This window comes from Pelophylax lessonae (assembly GCF_965119305.1).
Source record: "Pelophylax lessonae genome assembly, chromosome: 6".
NCBI classification, from domain to species: domain Eukaryota; kingdom Metazoa; phylum Chordata; class Amphibia; order Anura; family Ranidae; genus Pelophylax; species Pelophylax lessonae.
In genome coordinates this window covers 166,125,576-166,146,392 of record NC_138773.1, presented here as the reverse complement: position 1 = coordinate 166,146,392, position 20,817 = coordinate 166,125,576, and the positions used below count along the sequence as shown (strand labels likewise).

Sequence of the window (20,817 nt, the reverse complement as noted above, 5' to 3'; positions counted from 1 at the left end):
GTCAGAACAAGTTTCTTACCAACTGACAAAGGATCATCACCTGATGCAGCCATGAATGGCCAAATAAGGTAACACATCATGGTCTGCTGAATTGCCTGGAAAACCTATTTACAGTAACAATGACACCTTATAGAAGTATTTCATCCCAAGCTGACAGATTAGTAGAGAGAGGAACTAGTATACTTAGTAGTAAATTTATCAAATATTTAAAGCCCATGGAGCTATTGGTTTTCACCTATAGGTGTATCTAAACCCATACATCATTTTGCCATAGGTGCCATAGTAAAACTTACATTGACATTTTTATCGATTGATATGATTTTAGTAATTTTTGTCCATCCACATGTTAGAATTATGTTAGCATCGCTTGTTTAGGTATAAGGTTCTTTCATTTTCCCACCATAGTCTTTATTGTAAATGCTGTCCCAATTATGTAGTATCTGGTTCTATATTCCTCCATACATGGCAGGCACTTGGATCCTGCTAGCCTCGGTGCCTCTCCAAAAATACAGCTCCCACCTGCTTCACTCTCCTGCCTGACAAATGGGTGCAAAGGACCGGCATCGCGCAGACTCAGAAACGCGTTGTGACCCCCCCCCTCTGGAGACGTCATCTGCACACGCTGTGGTCCACGCCACGCTCCAGCTTTATCCCCTCTGCTCGGCTTTCCATTTAAGAACTACCTCCTGGCCTCCTCCAAGTAGCAGCGGACCCTGGCGTTCCACATTGCAGAAATCCAACGCTAACATCCCAGACTCCCCTTCCTGATGAGCTTATTTTAATTCACTTCTTGTGAGTTGCTCCTTGCGCTGCACCTAATAAACCTGTAAACTGTGTGTGTGATTTTTCTTCCCTCTCCAAACTCACATTCGGCTACTGCTGAAGTGCAAAGACATCTACATAAACTTCATACAAACAGCAAGATGTGTACAACACAAGGAGAGAGAGAGAGCACATGAAAGAAAGAGGAAAAACTGAATTTTTGTAAAATCTTACTGTAAAATTCCTTTCTCTGTGTCCTCTGACAGTCGCCGCCCACTCATACAGTCTTCACCAATGGGTATTGACCTCTTATCCACAGGAGCAAGCTAGGCATAAGACTTGTTAAAACAAAGTAATTTACATAGACACACCTGTAGGGGGCTGTGCCACTGGTCCAATACCCCTCTGCTATCAGCCTTCCCAACTCAGTTTGGTAGCAAGCAGTTAAGTCCATAAAAAAAAAAAAACCCAAAAGAGGGGCGGGGGCGGGGGCGGCGACTGTCAGAGAGAGGACTCAGAGAAAGGAATTTTACGGTAAGATTTTACAAAAATTCAGTTTTCTCTTACGTCCTCTGACAGTCGCCGCCCACTCATACAGTCTTCACCAATGGGATGTCCCAAAGCAGTGTAGACATGAGGGGTGGGAAACGTAACCGTCACAAAGGCAACGCAGCACCCAAGTCAGAGAAAGGAACCTTACTCGAACAGAAAGCCCCTGGGAAACAGAAAGGCTCAACTGGAGAAAACAACCCAGGAAAGCAAATCAACAAGGGGGAAAAAACAACCCCAACAGTCAGGGACCCGCAAAAACCAGGGTCCCCCTAAGGCACTGCCGCACAGAGAACTTTGCGGCCAAAGAGGCATCTGCTGATGCCAGAACATCAAGTTTGTAAAATTTTGAAAAGGTGTGCACGGACGACCAAGTCGCAGCCTTGCACACCTGGACCACCGAAGCCTGATGCTGGAAGGCCCAGGACGCACTCACCGCCCTGGTAGAGTGCGCCTTGACAGGGAAGGGCGGTGCCCGTTCCCTAAGCGAATAAGCCTGTACAATCGTCTGTCTGATCAGTCTGTGGTTGCCGCAGACGCAGCCATACCCTTCCGAGGTCCCTCAGGAAGGACAAAAAGAGAATCCGACTTTCTGAAGGATTCAGTGGACGACAGGTACACCCTGATCGCCCTGACCACATCCAAGGAATGCAAGGCACATTCCTTAGGATTCTTAGGGTTTGCACATAGCGAAGGTAAAAATCAGAAACCACCTTAGGAAGGAAGGATTGGTTAGGTCGCAAGACCACCTTATCCCTATGAACCACCAGGTAAGGGGAGCGGCAAGACAAGGCCGCCAACTCCGACACTCTGCGAGCAGACGTGATAGCCACCAAAAAAGCAACCTTTTCGTCAGCAGAAGCAGAGAAATTTCCTTGATGTTCTCAAAAGGAGGACGTTGCAAAATGGACAGGACCAAGTTTAAGTCCCAAGGAGGTAAAGGCGCTCTCCGAGGAGGAGCCAAATGACGCACACCTTGAATAAAGGTGCGTATCAACGAATTAGACGCCAAGGGGAGCATAAAAAGAACAGCCAGTGCAGACAACTGGCCCTTAATAGTGGTCAGCACGAGGCGCTGGTCCACACCAGATTGGAGGAAGGCTAACACCCTCGCCACCGAAAAAGAGCGAGGATGGACGTCCCTGGACACACACCAGGCAAAATAAGCCTTCCAGGTACGGTAATAGATCTTACCGGACAAGGCCTTCCTAGCCTTAAGCAGGGTAGGAATGAATGCCGACGAGAGAGATCGATCTCTTAAGACCTGGCTTTCAACAGCCACGCTGTTAAAGCCAGCAACCGTAAAGCAGGATGGAAGATCAGCCCTTGAGACAGCAGATCGTCCCGTAAGGGAAGTCGCCACGGAGGTTCGACGACCAGTTGTATGATGTCCGCGTACCAAGACCGGCGCTGCCAGTCTGGAGCCACCAGAATCACCAACTTCGGTTCTGAAACCAACCTGCGAAGGAACCTGGACAACAACTGAATCGGGGGAAGGAATAGATCAGGCGATACTGATGCCAAGGCACCTCTAGCGCCTCCGAGGCGTCTGCCAGAGGGTCGCGCGTTCTTGCCACAAACCTTCCCACCTTGTTGTTTAGCCGAGATGCGAACAGATCCACATCTGGGGTTCCCCATCTCGCACACAGCAGCTGAAACACCTCCGGGTGCAAGGACCATTCTCCCTGGTCCAGGGTCTGGCGGCTCAGATAATCGGCCTGCCAATTCTCCACACCCGGAATGTGAACTGCCGAAATCGCGGGGAAATGAGTCTCGGCCAAAGCCAGAATCTCGGTCACCTCCAGGGCTGCCCGGGCACTCCTGGTGCCCCCTTGGTGATTAATGTAGGCCACGGCAGTGGCGTTGTCCGTCTGCACCCGAACAGGGTGACCCCAAAGTTGAGCCGACCAATGGAACAAGCACAACCTGATTGCTCGCAGTTCCAAGATGTTTATCGGCAGGGGGGACTCCTCCTCCGACCAAGTGCCCTGAGCAGACAGAATGCCCAGCACGCCACCCCAGCCCGACAGGCTGGCATCCATGGTGATCACCGTCCACAACAACGGGCGGAAGGATTTCCCCTCCGTCAGAGCTGGGGACTGAAGCCACCAGAGGAGATCTACTCTGACGTGGCGGCTCAGGGATATCCTCCTTTCCAAGGATTGAGGAAGTCTGTCCCATCTGGCCAGGATCTCCGCTTGAAGAGATTGCGTGTGGAACTGTGCAAATGGTATCGCCTCGAAGGCTGAAACCATCAAACCCAGGGACCAAATGCAGGTCCTGAGCGATGAGGACGGGTAGTCCCTTAGGGACCTGACCTAGAGTCTGGAGCTGGTCTTCCGGCAGGAAAACTCTTGCTTGGGCAGAGTCCAGGACCATCCCCAGGTAAGGGAGACGAACAGAAGGAGACACGTTGATGGTCCACCCGAACTCCTGGAGCGTCTGAACGGTAGTTGACAGATCGCGTAATAGACTCGGGCTGCCACTCGATCTTAACAGGAGATCGCCCAGATATCCCAAGACCGCAATCCCCTGTGCCCGCAACAGGGCAAGAACAGGGGCCAGCACTTTGGTAAACACCCTTGGAGCCGAAGTGAGACCAAAAGGTTAACGCCACAAAATGATAGTGCTCCTCCGCGATTGCAAATCAGAGGAACCTCTGGTGACCCTCGAATATGGGGATGTGTAAATACGCATCCTTGAGATCGATGGAAGCCAGAAAATCTCCTGGGCTTAAAGAGGCCACCACCGAAATAAGGGATTCCATGCAGAACCTCTGAACCCGCATGAAGCGGTTCAGAGCTTTCAAGTCCAGAATCGGACGTACCTTGCCCTCCTTTCTTGGCACAGTAAACAGATTCGAGTAAAACCCCCGAAATCTGTCCCGATGAGGCACTGGGACAACCACCCCCTGGGCGAGGAGATCCTGAACCGCCCGATGAAGATCGCGTAACCGATCTGGGGTCAAATGAAGATTTGAGGGAAAGAATCTGTCCGCTGGACGCAAAAGGAATTCGATCTTGTAACCCGATCAAATGATTTCCTGAACCCACCTGCCCGGAATCCAGGACAGCCATGGTTCTAGAAAACCATGCAGACGTCTTCCAACCCCTGGAACGGGTGAGGGCGTCCCTTCAGGTAGAGGCAGCGGGACCCGCCGAGCCAGGGTGGCCTGGCTTTGGCTTGCCCGTTCAGGGATTTTTCTGACCACCGTGGCCCTTAAAGGGCCTGCCCTTGTCCTGCGCCTTGAAGGCACGAAAGGACCCCTGATTTGGTGTAAAGGAAGGACCCCGCTTACCGCGGAAAACTTTGCCCTTGGGGTTCTGGGGCAGCAGAGTGCTCTTGCCCCCAGTGACTCCTTTAACCAATTCGTCCAGTAATTCTCCAAAGAGACGAGTCCCCACATAAGGAATGTCAGATGCAAGAAAGGAGAGAGCGGCGCCAGCTTAGTATAGTACAAGTTTATTTAACACTGTTAAAATTGGTGACTCACTGTCCGAGGTTGGGTGAGACCGGTACACAAAGACTGTTAGGGTCATCCATCTTCCTCTTCCAGGATAGTGGTCATAGGAGAAGGTGGTGAGGTTCCAGAGGTATAGCCGAGCCGCTGTGGGGCTGCTAGTTGTCACTGGCCGCGGCGGAGCATGCACAACAGGGCTCCGGCTGCCGACTTCTGATCCCTGATGACATCACTTCCTGGCAGGAGAAAAATAGGGGTTGCACGCGTTCAGAGCATCCGTGCTCCTTCGTCAGGCGATCGCCTGACATCCTACTACAGGAGCCTCATCCAAGGCCGCTTCACACAGGTACAGAACCGCCTGACGCATCTGATCCAACATCTCCACAGTAGTTGGAGGGGCGGAATCCGCCTCTAGAGTGCATTTGAGCACCTGGGCCCAATCAGCCAAAGCCTGAGAGACCATAACAGATGCGAAGACAGGTTTTAGCAAAGAACCCACCACCGTATAAGCGTGGCGAGCCAGAGATTCCACCCGCCTATCCGTAGGGTCCCTAAACACCAGAGAATACTCAGAGGGCATAAGAGTGGCCTTGTTCAACCTGGACACCGTGTGATCCACCTTAGGGGACACCGTCCAGCACAAATCCGTGGGAGACGCGAAAGGGTAACGGAACCGAAACCGTTTTGGTACCACAAAAGGGCGTTTTAAATTACGCCATTGTTCGTTCACCGTTTCGTGAAACTCAGCGGGACAGGGAAAAACCTGTGCCACCTTCTGGGTCCTGTGAGTCCCAAAGGAAGACTGCTTACCCGGCGGGTTGGGCTCATCCTCCAAATGTAGTGTCTCCTTAATAGAAGCAATAAGCGCAGCCACAGCAGCGCGATCTTTGGCCAATTCAGGGGAAAAATCATCCCCATCACCCTCTTCCACCTCCCCATCAGAAGGAAAGGACTGAGACCCCTCAGGGGGGGCACTGTCCAAGGCAACCATATCAGATTCAGAATCAGAGGAAGGCGAATGTCTAATTCGTTTTCTAGAAGCCCGTTCTGACATCAACAAGTCCACCTTGGACGCTAAAGTAACTAGTGCAGCAGCTAGAGAAGGAGAAGAATCAGGAGTACCCGATTCATTAACCAAGGCTGGGGGAAATTTGCTGTCCTGGGACTCCATGATAAGTATAAGGACGCTGGCCCTTTAAAACGCGATTGCGGCGCCCACCGCAATGTACTGCAAGTTAAAATATCCCACTGAGAGAGGAAAGACAAAGAAAGCAGACATATCCCCCAAAACAGCACAAAAAGACCACCAGGAGTGTTACCACGCTGCTCCACGATCTATCTTCATGCAGAAAGAGGAAGTGATGTCATACCGCTAGAGGCTAATAGGATTTGCTAAGGAAAAATGGTTGCCTATGCATAAGAATGGGAGGCTCCGGGAAAATGGCCGCCGAGCATGTGTAAAAGGAAGCACCTGCCACACACAAGATGGCGCCCGAAGGCACCAAAAAACACTACAGAGAGGAGCTGCAGAAGTGCCCACAGTGAGGCCAAAGCAGCTGCCCACCCTAAAAATGGCAGTCCTGTGGTTTTTGCACCGCAGCGGTCCGCCTCACCATGACTGTACCCCCAAACACACCAAACAGTGCGGACAGGGATAGGGACCCCACAGACCCCCCACACAGCATAACATGCTCAGAAGCCCCCACAGGGACCGGGAGGGATGTGAGCCCCAGACACAAACATGAGGGGAGACAGACACACAGAATGTAATTCCCAGCCAGAGGCCCCACACAGAATAATACTCACCGCTTCGCAGGGCGTGGGAGCCTCCAGAACTCGGGAACCCCCCATGCGAACCGCATGTTAGGGCGTCCCAGCGAGGTAGCCACCTCGCCGGCTTGTGCCCCTGAGGACAGGGGCAGGTCGTTTGCGAGGCCAGGGAACACACATAGCCTGCTAAACGCTCGAAGGCGGGCTGGCAGTCCCTAAGATCCTCTGTCCTGACAAGTCACGACGACCAGTTCGATTCCCAGCTCCGCAAACGCTGTAGTCTTCCGGAGAACCGACTAACTAAGCACATGGCAAATAAAAAGCTAGTAGTGCAAAGAAAAACACATTGCAGAAAATAAAGTAATAAAACAGAAGAAAGGCTGAGACCGTAGCCCAAGCAAAGGGATAGCCTATCGCAGTGGTCCTCAACCCTTGCCTACAGGGCCCACTAACAGGCCAGATTTAAGGTATTACCTTGGGGAGATGCAGACTAGAGTACTGCAATCACTGAGCAGCAAATGATATCACCTGGGATGTATTTCAGTTATCTTGAAAATCTGGCCTGTTAGTGGGCCCTGTAGGCTAGGGTTGAGGATCACTGGCCTATCTTACTCCTTAACTAGGCAGAAGACAAACTGAGTTGGGAAGGCTGACAGCAGGGGGGTATTGGACCAGTGGGACAGCCCCCTACAGGTGTGTCTATGTAAATGACTTTGTTTTTAACAAGTCTTATGCCTAGCTTGCTCCTGTGGATAAGAGGTCAATACCCATTGGTGAAGACTGTATGAGTGGGCGGCGACTGTCAGAGGACGTAAGAGAAACTTAATTTTAGGGAAAAAAAAACACAACAACATTATGCTGTTTTACATACAGTGATCTACAAAAGTAAAATGTTTTCTTTTCAAGAGTTTAGCTCTACTTTAACCACTTGCTGACCAGCCGTTGTAGTTTTACTGCAGCAGGTCAGTTCTATTACGCGAAACGACGTACCTGTACGTCGCTTCGTGTAACAAATAGTGGGAGCACACACATGCCGATTGGCCAAAGGGGGAGCCAATCAGCAGGTCCAGCAGACGCAATGTCCACCGGCTACTCGCGATCGCTCCCCATGGAGACAGAATGGCGGTCTGCCGATGTAAACAAGGCTGGGAAATGCCTGGGAAGTGACTTCACCCATAGACTTACTGTGGGGTTTCGGTTGTCGGCTGCCTCTCCTTCACACACCTACACAGTGAAGCCGCCGCTGACAGCTCTGCATAGGACCGGACTGAATCGGCTGCAGAAAAGGCATTTATAGCGATTTGTGCTTTACAGAGTTAGAGAGATTAGTCTTAGAATGTGGCTGCCAAATCTGTGTTTCTGCTGTCACAGTAGCAGTAAAACTGATATCAGTTTGAAGCCACTCCTGAGAACATTGCTTGAACATGTAGCTATGTAGGAGGGGGTCTCCGTGGAGATAACCTTAAGGGTGCGTTCTCACCAGTTGCAGTCTCCAGCAGCTGTACATGCAATGTTATAGATCATGTTGAAAAAAAAAAAAAATAATCGAAAAATAAAAAACGGGTGCTAAATTAATAGGAAAAACAAATACTTTTCAAGTGGAATAAGAGCTCTAGATTTTTCATAAACTGTGTGCTTTAGAGGAGATCACATTCATAGAAGTTGACGCCCGGCTTTTTGCAGCCTCATTAAAAATACCCTTAAAAAGTAAATTGATAAAAACTGCTAAACTATTTATAAGCAAATAGTTTAAAAAAAAAAGGTAACAAAAAGATATGACTTACGTGAACAAGCTCTCCACTAATCGCAAATTCTTAACCGTCTCCACAATTATGTTCCTCCTCTTCAAAAGGCGATAAGTTTCACGAGATTTTCCCAGTGTTCCTGACTTAGAGGACCGTTTACCCTTTTTGGCTTTCGAGGTTTTATCCTAGATAAAATTATGCAAGTTTAGTGAAGGAAATAATAAACTTCTTAAAAAATTTTACATTTTCATATGGTAGAGCGGTTTGATCTCCAAAAGCCTATTCATTATTTTGTATAGGCTTCTGCAAACTGAAAGGGCTGCCTATATGCCTATTAGCTGAAGACAAGATTAATAGATCCCTGATGGGGAAATTGAATATGTCCTTAATAAAGTTGGCTCACAATATCCTGGTTACCTTAGCTGACTTTATATTAAAGGAATTTCATTACAAACTGACCAAGTCCTTAAAAGGTCATGTTGCTCGCAAGGGTGTGGGGATTGGCCATTTTGTTACATACAAGCCCTGTATATAACACAGCTAAAACTTGGAATAATTTGTCCTGTCCCAGAGCTGTGTTATACATGTGCCTGATATGATCATCTGTGCCAAGCCATATCAGATGGAGGGACCCGTGGCAGAAAAGGCATCTTTAGTGAAGTATTCTCGTTATATTTTCTAATATTATTACATGTGTTATCTGTATCGGTCATTAAATGTTATACCTACAAGTGTTTGTGTGATCTCTCTTTGCACATTTTGAATACAACCGTAAATCACGTTACCAAGATAAAACAATCACCTCTGGAACAGGTATACATTTCCAAGACTACAAGTGAGATATTCTTGGCAAGGTTTGCAATTGTGATTCATTTGACAACTCCATAGTCTCAAACAAGGTAAAAGGAGAAAACAGAAAATGATTTAAAATGGTAATTACATTTTCAGCATTTTTCATCAGTTTCTCACTTGTCAAGACCTCCTCAATTACAGAGACATTGTCATTATCCTCATTTGCAGACTGCATAGTTATAGAGAAGCTGGACTCTAAATGGAGACTGTCCCTACTGCAGTTGTTTTCGGATGTGACGGATATTTTGTCCAGTTCAACGAGCTGTAAACGGGATTTTCCTGCAAAGACAAAATATTACTACAAAGAAGCTCATACCCTGCCAGCAAAATGAAAGTATCCTAAAACAGTTTATTTTTTTGTTATAGAGCTGAAATACACCAATGAGCTGAGGTACCACAATTACAACACAATTTGTATCATTTTACTTCTAAAAAACCTCCTAGCACAGGTGCTGAAAGCGGCACAGTGCTGGGTCCTCTCAAACAGTAAAAGAGGGAACCTCCCTCCTTGATTTACACACCAGGATTCAGGATGTGAAGAGGATGGGGAATGTGACTGCTTACCTGGGCCACTGAAGGTGAGCGCAGGTAGTGGCTTCCTGTTTTAGCTGGACTATGTGGTAGGTAGATTCTTTACTTTCCCTTTTTGCTTCCTCCCCTCCCTTTCCTCTCTTATTCATAACCTTCTGTATTCAACTTCTTTTTTGCAATTGATACATTGACTATTGGTGTCACACCATGTCAGGAATTCGATCCGGGGACCTGGTGTTCCTTGGACGGTTCCCCATTGCCTGTGCCCTTTGATTAACACCCTTGTTTTTCTACTCCTTGAGTTTGGATGCTGGCCCCACCCTGTGTCCAGCTGTTGGTTGTCATCTAATCTAGTGATCCTATAAATCTTCACTTTCCCTTCCGGTCTTCGCCCTAGTATAGGTCTTGTTCCCTGGGTGTTGGTGGTAAACTTGGATTTCGTTGATTGCTGTTGCCGACTCTGCCTGTTCCCGACCTTGCCTCTTGGACTACTCCTTTGGATTTTGTTTATTGCTGTTGCCGACTCTACCGGTTCCTGACCTTGCCTCGTGGACTACTCCTTTGGATTTTCGCTGATCTTGGTTCGCTGACTTCTCTCACTCTACTAACCGTGAGTGCTTATTTGGTGTTCCTTGATATAGCCCGTGTGCACTTTCTATTGAGGTCCAATATTTCTGGCTGTAGGATCTTAACCGCCCTTCCACCTGATACTGGAATAAGAAGACTACCAGTCAGAAAACCGGAGGTATGGTTAGAGTCTCCTGACAGACCTGACAATTGGTTTCCAGTTCAGTACCTTAGTATGGATAAGATTTGCCTGTGATTGTGTACTCTCCTATTGGAAACAAAACTGGTAAACTACTCTGCCAGATCACACCTGTTAGACGCAACCCAAATTTCTCTCCCAGTAACATCACAGCCTTTCTGGCTGCTAAATGACCTAATGCAGAGGTCTTGGCCAAACACTTTTTCCACAAGAGTCAGTTCTTGCAGTTTGACAAGATGACAGAGCTTTCCAACACAGCTTTGTTTCCTCTCTGGTCTTATCTTCAGATTAAACATTTCTTCTTCGGCAACCCGTCTCATCAGGTTCACTTCAAAGGACACCTACGGTGCTGGAATCTCTATGCTCCCGGATAACTCCCCAGAGTAATATAATCTTGACTCTAAACACCTCGTTTAGTGATCCTCCTCCTTGCTTGCAATCTGATTGTACCTACAGACCAAACTACACATGGATATGGATGACGAGAGATGGGAGCCTATTTATCTTTATATTCATAAGGGTTCCCTTAAATGTGTCCATCCAGGAGAATAGTTACAAGATAAAAACCTGCTGGTATAAATAAAAGATTTCTACTACATAAAATTGCACCCACAGTTTCTGACCGATGCTGTAGGTGCAATCAGAAGGTGGGTACTCTCCTCCAAATCTGGTGGTCCTGTCCGGTGCTTTAACCTTTCTGGCGCAAAGTCCATGACATGACGAACGCATATTCCTCCTTCCCCTTAGAATTTATTGCAGTGCAATATCTCCTCCATTCTTCTAGCATACCCAAACGACAATACTACAAAATGGTTGCAATGCATACAATCAATGCTGCTAGGCTCTGTGTTCCAGTCCACTGGAAATCACCCTGTCCTCCTTACATGAAGGAATGGATTCAACGTATTACACACATAGAGGAGCTGATCCACACGACTCAAGACAACATTTCTAAATTCTCTTATACTTGGGTGTCTTGGAGAAATTTCTGAGGCTCTTCATCATACCAAGCGCCATCACGAGACAATTCCTAAACCCTGCCAGGGTACTGGAATCCTTATTAGACCTTCTATTTCCCCCCTTTGAGGTCCACCTGTTCCACTAGGAGTGTGGTGTCCCCAGACTTGATTCCACAGGAGGAGACTGGGATGGCAGATGGTGTTATTTCCCATCTCCCCTCTGTCTTATTACTCCCTTCCCCAACTTTTTTTTTTCCTTCTCTCCCACCTTTCCCCCTCATCTTTCTTGATTTCTTGCATCATCCTTATTTCATCTTCCTCTCCCCTACTAGGTTGGATTTAGCCAGCAGGCCTTTATGGGTGTCTTGATGTACAGGAGGGCTTACTATCCCCTTCCTCCTTGGGCTCCTTTTATGTTAGAGGTTAACAGATGCAAGAAGGGAGAAATGTTTGGTTGATCTGGGATATTGGGAGACCCTGTTTACCTACCTGCCTCTTTGTTTACTGTTTATTTTGATTTTCCAACCAAAGTCTGTTTTCTACATGTTATTCAAGGAAACATTTCCAGCCATTATTGTTCTCAGTATAGCCATCTCTGGTTGTTATAAGAAGTGATCATGCAGCATAATGTACCTAACTTGTATTACTGGATATGTACTTGGAATCTCCCCTTTGTTCATTCTCTCTTATTCAACAAAACATTAATGCAAAAAACTGGTAAACTTATTTTGTTAACGCAGAGCAAAGTGATAACCAACTACGTGCTTTGGCTAGAGGTTTATTTACTATATTTTTACTAAGATACTTGTATTATTACATTTTTGCACTTTGCAATGTGCATGTTATGTACTCCTTTTTCTGAGCATTGAAAACTTGATGGTAAAAAAAAATTGCCAGCTCTCCAAAAATGTTATCTTAACACTGAACTCAGACAGTTGACACTGTATGACAGTTGCCGCCCACTCATACAGTCTTCACTACTGGGTATTGGTCTTATCCACAGGAGTAAGCTAGGCAGAAGATTTTGTTAGAAACAAAACTTTGCATAGACACACGTATAGGGGGCTGTCCCTCTGGTCCAATACCCCCCTGCTAGCAGCTTTCCCAATTCAGTTTGGTAGCAAACAGTATATAGGTCCATGAACCCCAAAAGAGGGGCGGGGGCGGCGACTGTCAGAGGACTCAGAGAAAATAATTTTACGGTAAGTTCTTACAAAAATTCTATTTTCTCTTACGTCCTCTAACAGTCGCCGCCCACTTATACAGTCTTCACTACTGGGATGTCCCAAAGCAGTGTAGATGTGAGGGGTGGGAAATGTAACCGTCTAAAAGGCAACGCAGCACCCACCTCAGAGAAAAGAAAATTATCTGAACCAGAAAGGTAAAACACTGGGTAACAAACAAACAAACCCAGGAAGGCAAAATAACCAAGGGGGAAAAAACCCCAACAGGAGGGGACAGGCAAAAAACGTCATGTCTCCCCTAAGGCACTGCCGCACTCAGAACTGTGCGGCCAAAGGAGGCATCTGCCGATACCAACATCAAGTTTGTAAAATTTTGTAAAGGTATGCACGGACGACAAGGTCGGCGCTTTGCACACCTGGGACACCGACGCCTGATGGCGAAAGGCCCAAGACGCACTCGCCGCTCTGGAAGAGTGCGCCGTGACAGGGAAGGGCGGAACCCGTTCCCTAAGCGAATAAGCCTGTACAATCGCCTGTCTGATTCATTTAGAAATGGTTGCCTCAGACGCAGCCATATCCTTCTGAGGTCCCTCAGGAAGGACAAAAAGAGAATCCGACTTTCTGAAGGATTCATTAGACAGGTAAACCCTGATCGCACGGACTACATCCAAGGAATGCAAGGCAAACTCCGGAGGATGCTTAGGATTCGCACACAGTGAATGCAAGACAATGTCCTCATTGAGATGGAAATCCGACACCACCTTTGGAAGGAAAGAATGATGAGGTCGCAAAACCACCTTATCCCTATGAACAACCAGGTCGGGAGAGCAGCAAGATAAGGCCGCCAACTTCTACACTCTGCGAGCAGATGGGATTGCCACCAGAAAGGCGACTCTCCGTGACAGTGCCGGCATAGGAATCTCCCGGATGTTCTCAAATGGAGGACGTTGCAAAAACGGACAAAACCAAATTCAAGTCCCAAGGAGGCAAGGGTGCCCTCCTAGGGGGAGCCAGATGACACACCCCTTGAACAAAGCTGCGGATCAAGGAATATGACACCAAGGGGCGTTGGAAGAGAATGGCCAGCGCAGATAACTGACCCTTGATAGTGGTCAGTGCAAGACGCTGGTCCACTCCAGATTGCAGGAATGCCAATACCCTCGCCACGAAAAGGAGCGAGGATGGAAACGCTGTGACTCGCACCAGGCAAAATATGCCTTCCAGGTACGATAATAAATCTTACCGTACAAGGCCTTCCGTGCCTTAAGGTAGGAATGACCGCCGACGAGAGACCCCGATCTCTCAAGACCTGGCTTTCAACAGCAATGCCGTTAAAGCCAACGACTGTAAAGCAGGAAGGAAGATCGGCCCCTGAGTCTGGGGCCACTAGAATCACCAACCTTGGTTTCCGAGACCAACCTGAGAAGGAACCTGGACAACAACTGAATCGGGGGGGAGGCCTAAATCAGACGATACCGATTCCAAGGCAACACCAGCTCGTCCGAGGCGCCTGCCAGAGGATCGTGTGTTCGTGCCACGAACCTTCCCACCTTGTTGTGTAGACAAGACGCAAACAGATTCACGTCTGGGGATCCCCATTGCGCACACAGCATCTGAAACCCCTCCGGGTGTAGGGACCATTCCCCCTGGTCCAGGGTCTGACGGCTCAGATAGTCGGCCTGCCAGTTCTCCACACCTGGAATGTTAGTTGCCGAAAGCGCCGAGACCTGCATCTCGGCCCAAGACAAAATCTCGGCCACTTCCTTGGCCGCCCGGGCACTCCTGGTGCCCCCTTGGTGATTGAGCAAACAGTCTGATCGCGCTCAGGTCTAAGACATTTATCGGAAGAGAGGATTCCTCCTCCGACCAAGTGCCCTGGACAGACAAATTGCCCAGAACGCCACCCCAGCAGGACAGGCTGGCGTCCGTGGCGATCACCGTCCATAACAACGGCCGGAAGGATTTCCCTTCCGCCAGAGCCGGAGACTGGAGCCACAACAGAAGATCCGCTCTGACTTGGTGGCTCAAAGATATCCTTCTTTCAAAGGACTGAGGATCCCTGTCCCACCTAGCCAGAATCTCCGCTTGCAGAGATCGTGTGTGGAACTGCGCAAATGGTATCGCCTCGAAGGCTGACACCATCAAACCCAGGGACCACATGCAGGTCCTGAGCGATGAGGATCCGTTGTCCCTGAGGGACTCGACCACGTTCCGTAGAGTCCGGAGTTTGTCCTCCGACAGGAGGACTTTTGCCTGGGCGGAGTCCAGAATCATCCCCAGGTAAGGGAGGCGAACAGAAGGAGACAATGTCGACTTCTGCAAATTGCTGGTCCACCCGAACTCCTGGAACATCTGAACTGTGGTTGACAGATCGTGCAACAGAGAGATACTGGAACTCGACCTTAACAGGAGATCGTCCAGATATCCAAAGATTGCAGTCCCCTGTGCCCGCAACAGGGCCAGGACAGGAGCCGACACTTTGGTAAACACCCTTGGAGCCGATGCGAGACCGAAAGGCAACGCCACAAACTGATAGTGCTCCTCTGCGATTGCGAATGGGGATGTGCAAATACGCATCCTTGAGGGCGATGGAAGCCAGGAAATCTCCCGGGCTCAGGGAGGTCACCACCAAATCGGAGGGATTCCATACGGAACTTTTGAACCCGCACAAAGCGGTTCAGAAACTAAGTCCAGAATTGGACGCACCTTGCCCTCCTTTCTGGGCACTGTGAACAGATTTGAGTAGAAACCCCGAAACCTGTCCCGACGTGGCACCGGGACGAACACCCCCTGGGCGAGGAGATTCTGAACTGCCCGTTGGAGATCTTGGAAACGATCTGGGGGTCAAATGAATATTTGAGGGAAAGAATCTGTCAGCTGGGCGCGACCGAAATTTGATCTTGTACCCTGAGCGAATGAGTTCCTGAACCCAAGCCAAGGTCCGGGAAAACAGCGCAGACGTCCCCCCACCCCAGAAACGGGTGAGGGCGCCCCTTCAGGACGAGGCAGACTGGGCCGCCATGCCAGCGTGGGCGGCTTTTGGCTTGCCTGCCCAAGGCTTCTTCTGGCCACCGGAGGCCTTGAAGGATTTTCCCTTGTCTTGTGCCTTGAAGGCACGAAAGGACCCCTGGTTAGGTTTAAAGGAAGGGCCCTGCTTACCGCGGAAAGACTAGCCTCTGGACACCTGGGGCAGCAGTGTGCTTTTACCCCCAGTGACCCTCTTAACCAATTCGTCCAGTGAGTCCCCAAAAAGGCGATTCCCTGCATAAGGGATGTCAGACACCGTCTTCTTGGAAGTCTGGTCGGCCGACCAGCTTTTCAACCACACGATGCGACGGATCGTCACTGCGACCGCAGATAGGCGGGAGACTAAAGGGGCCTCATCCAAGGCCGCATCACACAGGTATAAATCAACCTGAATAATTTGGTCCACCATCTCCAGAGTAGCCGGAGGGGCAGAATCAGCCACAAGGGTGTGTCTTAGCACCTTAATCCACTCCACCACAGAGAGACCATTACGGAGGCGAACACGGGTTTCATCAAGGAACCTGCCACCATATAGGAGTGGCGGGTAAGAGGCTCCACCCGCCTGTCCGCTGGGTCCCTAAACACTGGAGAATCCTCCGCGGGCATCAGAGTGGCTTTGTTTAACCTGGATACCGTGTGGTCCACCTTAGTGGCCACAGTCCAGCGCGAATCCACCGGAGACGCAAAGGGACATCGGTACTGAAACCGCCTGGGTACCACAAAATTGCGCTTTAAATTGCGCCATTGTTCGTTCACTGTTTCGTGAAACTCAGCGGGACAGGTAAACACCTGAACCGACTTCTTGGTTCTGCGGGTCCCAAAGGAAGACCGCTTATCCGGCAGGTGGGGCTCATCTTCTAAATGCAGTGTGTCTTTAACAGAACCAATGAGCGCAGACATTGCAGCGCGTTCTCTGGCCGACCCGGAGGGGGAATCTTCCACCTCTTCCTCCTCCCGACTGAGACCCCTCAGGGGGTACACTGTTTGTGGCAACCATATCTAGCTCCGAGAGTGAGAAAGCCTGGGCCTTTTCTTAGAAGCCCGCTCAGACATCAACAGACCCACTGTAGATGCTAAAATCGTAAGTGCAGCAGTAAGTGAGACAATTGCAGAGGATTCAGGAGTACCTAAACCCTCCACCAGAGCTGGGGGAAATTGCTATCCTGGGACTCCATAGAAACACTTAGAAATTAAATGGCGCTGGCCCTTTAAAATCGGCGATAGCGGCGGTTCCCACCGCAATGCACCGCAATGAGTGACTAGCCTGTGCTACTAAAAGCTGAAGGATATAACTGCCAGCAGAGATATAAACCCAAAAAACTAGCAGAAAAGCCCCCAGAAGTGTGTCTATACAGTACCACGCTGCCAGCTTGATCTGAGTGCTTGGAAGAAGGAAATGATGTCACGCCACTAGAGGCCAAACATAGGTCTGAGCCACATGAAAATGGTTGCCAATGTAAGTCTATGGGGAGGCTCCGAGAAAATGGCCGCCGAACACATGAGAAAAACACATTGTCCACACTAAAGATGGCGCCCACATTACAGAAAATGGCTGCTGCTGCCCTTACAATGAAGCCAAACAGCCTGTCCACAACCGAAATGGCGGCCCCGCGGTTTTACACCGCTGCGGCCCCCACACACGTCTGTACCCCCAAAACATAACATAAGCATCACAAGGGACTCAGGGACCCCCGCAAACCCCCCACACCGCGGCAGAACCGCAATGGCGCCCCCGCAAGGACCGTGAAGGGACACACAGGAACCATACAGACACACGAGGGGGATATCACAGACTGCCATCCCCATGACAAGGCTTTGTCCCTGAGGACAGGGACAGGTCGTTTGTGAGGCCTGGGCGTACGCATAGCCTGCTAACGCTCGTCTGTAGGCTGGGATTTTCGTAAGGCTCTAAGACAACCAGTGCGATTCCCAGCTCCGCAAAAAGCTGTAGTCTTCCGAAGTCTGACTAACTAAGCGCAGGAACAAATAAAAAGCTAGAAGTGTAAAGAAAAAATCACTTTGCAGAAATAAAATTTAAGAAGAAAAGGCTGAGACTGCAGTCCCAGCCAAGGGAAGCCTGCCTACTCCTAACTAGGCAAAAGACAAACTAAATTGGGAAAGCTGCTAGCAGGGGGGTATTGGACCAGAGGGACAGCCCCCTATAGGTGTGTCTATGCAAAGTTTTGTGACTGTTTCTAACAAAATCTTCTGCCTAGCTTACTCCTGTGGATAAGACCAATACCCAGTAGTGAAGACTGTATGAGTGGGCGGCGACTGTCAGAGGACGTAAGGGAAAAAAACGTTTTTGACAAAAAAAAAAAAAAAACACCAGTGTCCCCCATGTAAATCCATTGTAAATCACGCCGCCCTGAAAAAAAAAATATATAAAATTCTCCACTCGCGAGGGCGGCCGACCGCCAAATGCCTCCTCCACCATTTGACAGTTCTTATATAGGTACGGTCAGGGCCACCTGGTGGCACCGCCTCTCTTGTCACACCGCAGACCCGTGCATGCTGGGTCGGTGATGTCATGAGGAGTGCCACCAGGTGACGTTGCCAGGTGACCCCGCCCTTAACTATATAAGAACTGTCAAACAGCAGAGGATGCTTTCGGCAGTCAGTTATTCTCACGAGGACAGCATGACTGACTATGGATTTACATCAGGGAACACTTTATTTTTTATTATAGGAATTGTCGGGGGTGTGGCCGGGATGAGAGACAGAGAAGACGTGCAGCGCCTGTGCTCCATTCCTACTTCTTGTCCTGCAAGTTATCTGGGCTTCTTCTCTTCCTCCTTGGCATCTCATCTCTGTCACCCTGGGCTCCAGAAAGACGTGCGGCACCCCGCGGGCTCATCTGCGCTCCTCCAGAAATCACGCAAGTACCCCTCGTCTCTCCCCTCCAACGGCGGCCATCTTAGACACGAGGCATCCTACCACCACAATGTCGGTTAGTACTCAGACAGCCTCCCAGCCACAGGAGACGGCCGAACCTTTTCCCTCTGATATTCTAGAAGCCATTAAGGCCTACAAGGACACCCTCACAGTTAAGATTGATTACTTGGCCACAGATATAAGCCTTATACTTCATGATCTGGACCGATTTAGATCCCTGGTGTCTGAGGCAGAGGGCCGCATATCGCAGCTAGAAGACACCACTAGATCTGATTCAAGAGAGCTGCACGCCCTGCAAATACAAGTTAAGGCGCTTCAGAAAAAAGCCATAAACACAGAGAACTGGCTTAGGCGCAATAACGTTTGCGTCCTGGGCCTTCCTGAGCGGGCTGAAGGCACTAGGCCTGCAGAATTTTCAGAATCCTTTTTTACCAAACTGCTAGACCGGTCAGTCATGCCGCCCACCTTTGTAGTGGAAAGGGCCCACAGGGTCCCTCCAACCCCCCCCCCCCCAGTCCCAGGGACACCACCGCAACCTTTTCTTCTCAAGTTGCTTAACTACCAGATCAGGACCGAATCCTGGCAGCTGCTCGAGCGAAACAAGATCTCAGATATGACTAACACCAAGATCCTTCGCTTCCCTGAGAGGGGGAGGCACGCCAGTCATGACCCTCCCCCGCCACCCAGAGATGTATTCGTACACATCGGCGGGGTGATGTCATGCGCATGCATCAGCGTCCCCCGCCGCGTGTTCCACTGCCACCCATTAGAAGCACATCATTTGTTCCCAGTACAAGTGATCTGTAAGTATTGGGTCCCTTTGTTGGACTCTGACCTTTTCCATACATTGGCTTGTTTTTCCAACATTGTCATGTTTTTTCTTAGACACGCCATTTATGCATCTCCTTTTGAAAAAGCGAGTATAGCTTGCGAAACGCGTCGGGGTCAAGATGCAATACAATATTAGAGACTATGATGTAATGTATTACTATGTATGTAATCCTGTCAATGATCAACATGTAATGTATACGAGCCTGCAATCTATCTTCATCAGTATTATTTACTGCAACCATGCTTACTGTTATGATATTTTTTGTGCTTTTGATACATGATGTTGCATTTTGTATTATAATAAACTGGTATTTGTTTTACTTCTTTTGCAATCATCCTTTATCACCGACCCCACGTGCTCACCTCATGTAAAGTCCCGGGCCATTTTTCAATTCCATACTTCCATCCATTATAGACGCAGACCAAACTGGCTTTATGGCCCACAAGTCAACGGACATTAACCTCCGCAGGTTATTTACCAATCTTCACGCACAGTGCAATAACCAAGGCAGTAGAGTGGTAGCCTCTCTCGATATTGAGAAGGCGTTCAACTCGATCGAATGGCATTTCCTGTGGGAGATCCTCAGGTGGATGGAATTTCCTCTGCTGTTTATCCAGTAGCTAAAAACAATATACCATCTTCCAACAGCTGCCATCCGCTTAGGAGGTCGTTTATCTCCTGCTTTCACATTGTCGAAGGGTATGCGGCAGGGCTGCCCTCCCCTCTCCAGCACTTTTTGCCATAGCAATGGAACCTGTGACCGAAGCACTTCGGGTCTCGCCACATATTAAATGGGTCAGACTGGCCTGGCTAGAGGAGAGGGTAGCCCTGCACGCTGACAATCTTTTGCTTTTACTGAATGATGCTGACTCCTCCGTGCAAGGAGCGTTATTGATCCTAAATGAGTTTTTGAAGGCTTAAAGTCAACTTGTCCAAATCACAATTACTCGCCATTGATCCAGAGGCAAAAAGGGTAGCTTCATCAGATCATCAGATGCAATGGGTGGACAGGTTTACCCATTTGGGAGTGTGCATAATGAGGGATGTAACAGACTATCTCATTAAACCTGTGCCCGGTTGTCAATGCTGTCAAGTCTAGGCTGAAGGCATGGGAGAACTGTCAAGGTCTTACCTTGCCTTCCTGTTGGCATCCATCTTGGACATGTGCAGACTACTGTCTATTATAAACTCTGTTTGCATCATCACTTGTCTGCTGCCTGGGCTCAGTGATGATGTTACACACACACACATATATATATATATATATATATATATATATATATATATATATATATATATATATATATATATATATCACCTGATGGCTTTCAGACCTTGCGTTTGTGCTCCAAGGTGCGTCACTGCTAGCAGTCCTCTGGTCTCTGTGGTTTCTCCGTGCATGACTTAGCTTGGCTGACGACCTTTCTTGCTCTGGTTTCCGCATCGGCAGACGACTCGGCTTTGGCAGACTACCAACTTCTGGAC

The 20,817-nt window shown here is 48.9% G+C and overlaps 1 protein-coding gene across 1 annotated transcript in view; it reads right to left on the bottom strand.

Moving 5' to 3' along the window:
• The window catches only part of GTF3C1 (general transcription factor IIIC subunit 1), a 360,695-nt gene that overhangs the window by 255,835 nt on the left and 84,043 nt on the right, over nt 1-20,817 (bottom strand). The window contains exons 10-11 of the mRNA XM_082260707.1: nt 9,227-9,417; nt 8,326-8,471 (exon numbers count right to left, since the gene is read on the bottom strand). Of these exons, the coding sequence (XP_082116833.1) occupies nt 8,326-8,471; nt 9,227-9,417 (337 nt within the window). The remainder of the gene's footprint in view (nt 1-8,325; nt 8,472-9,226; nt 9,418-20,817) is intronic.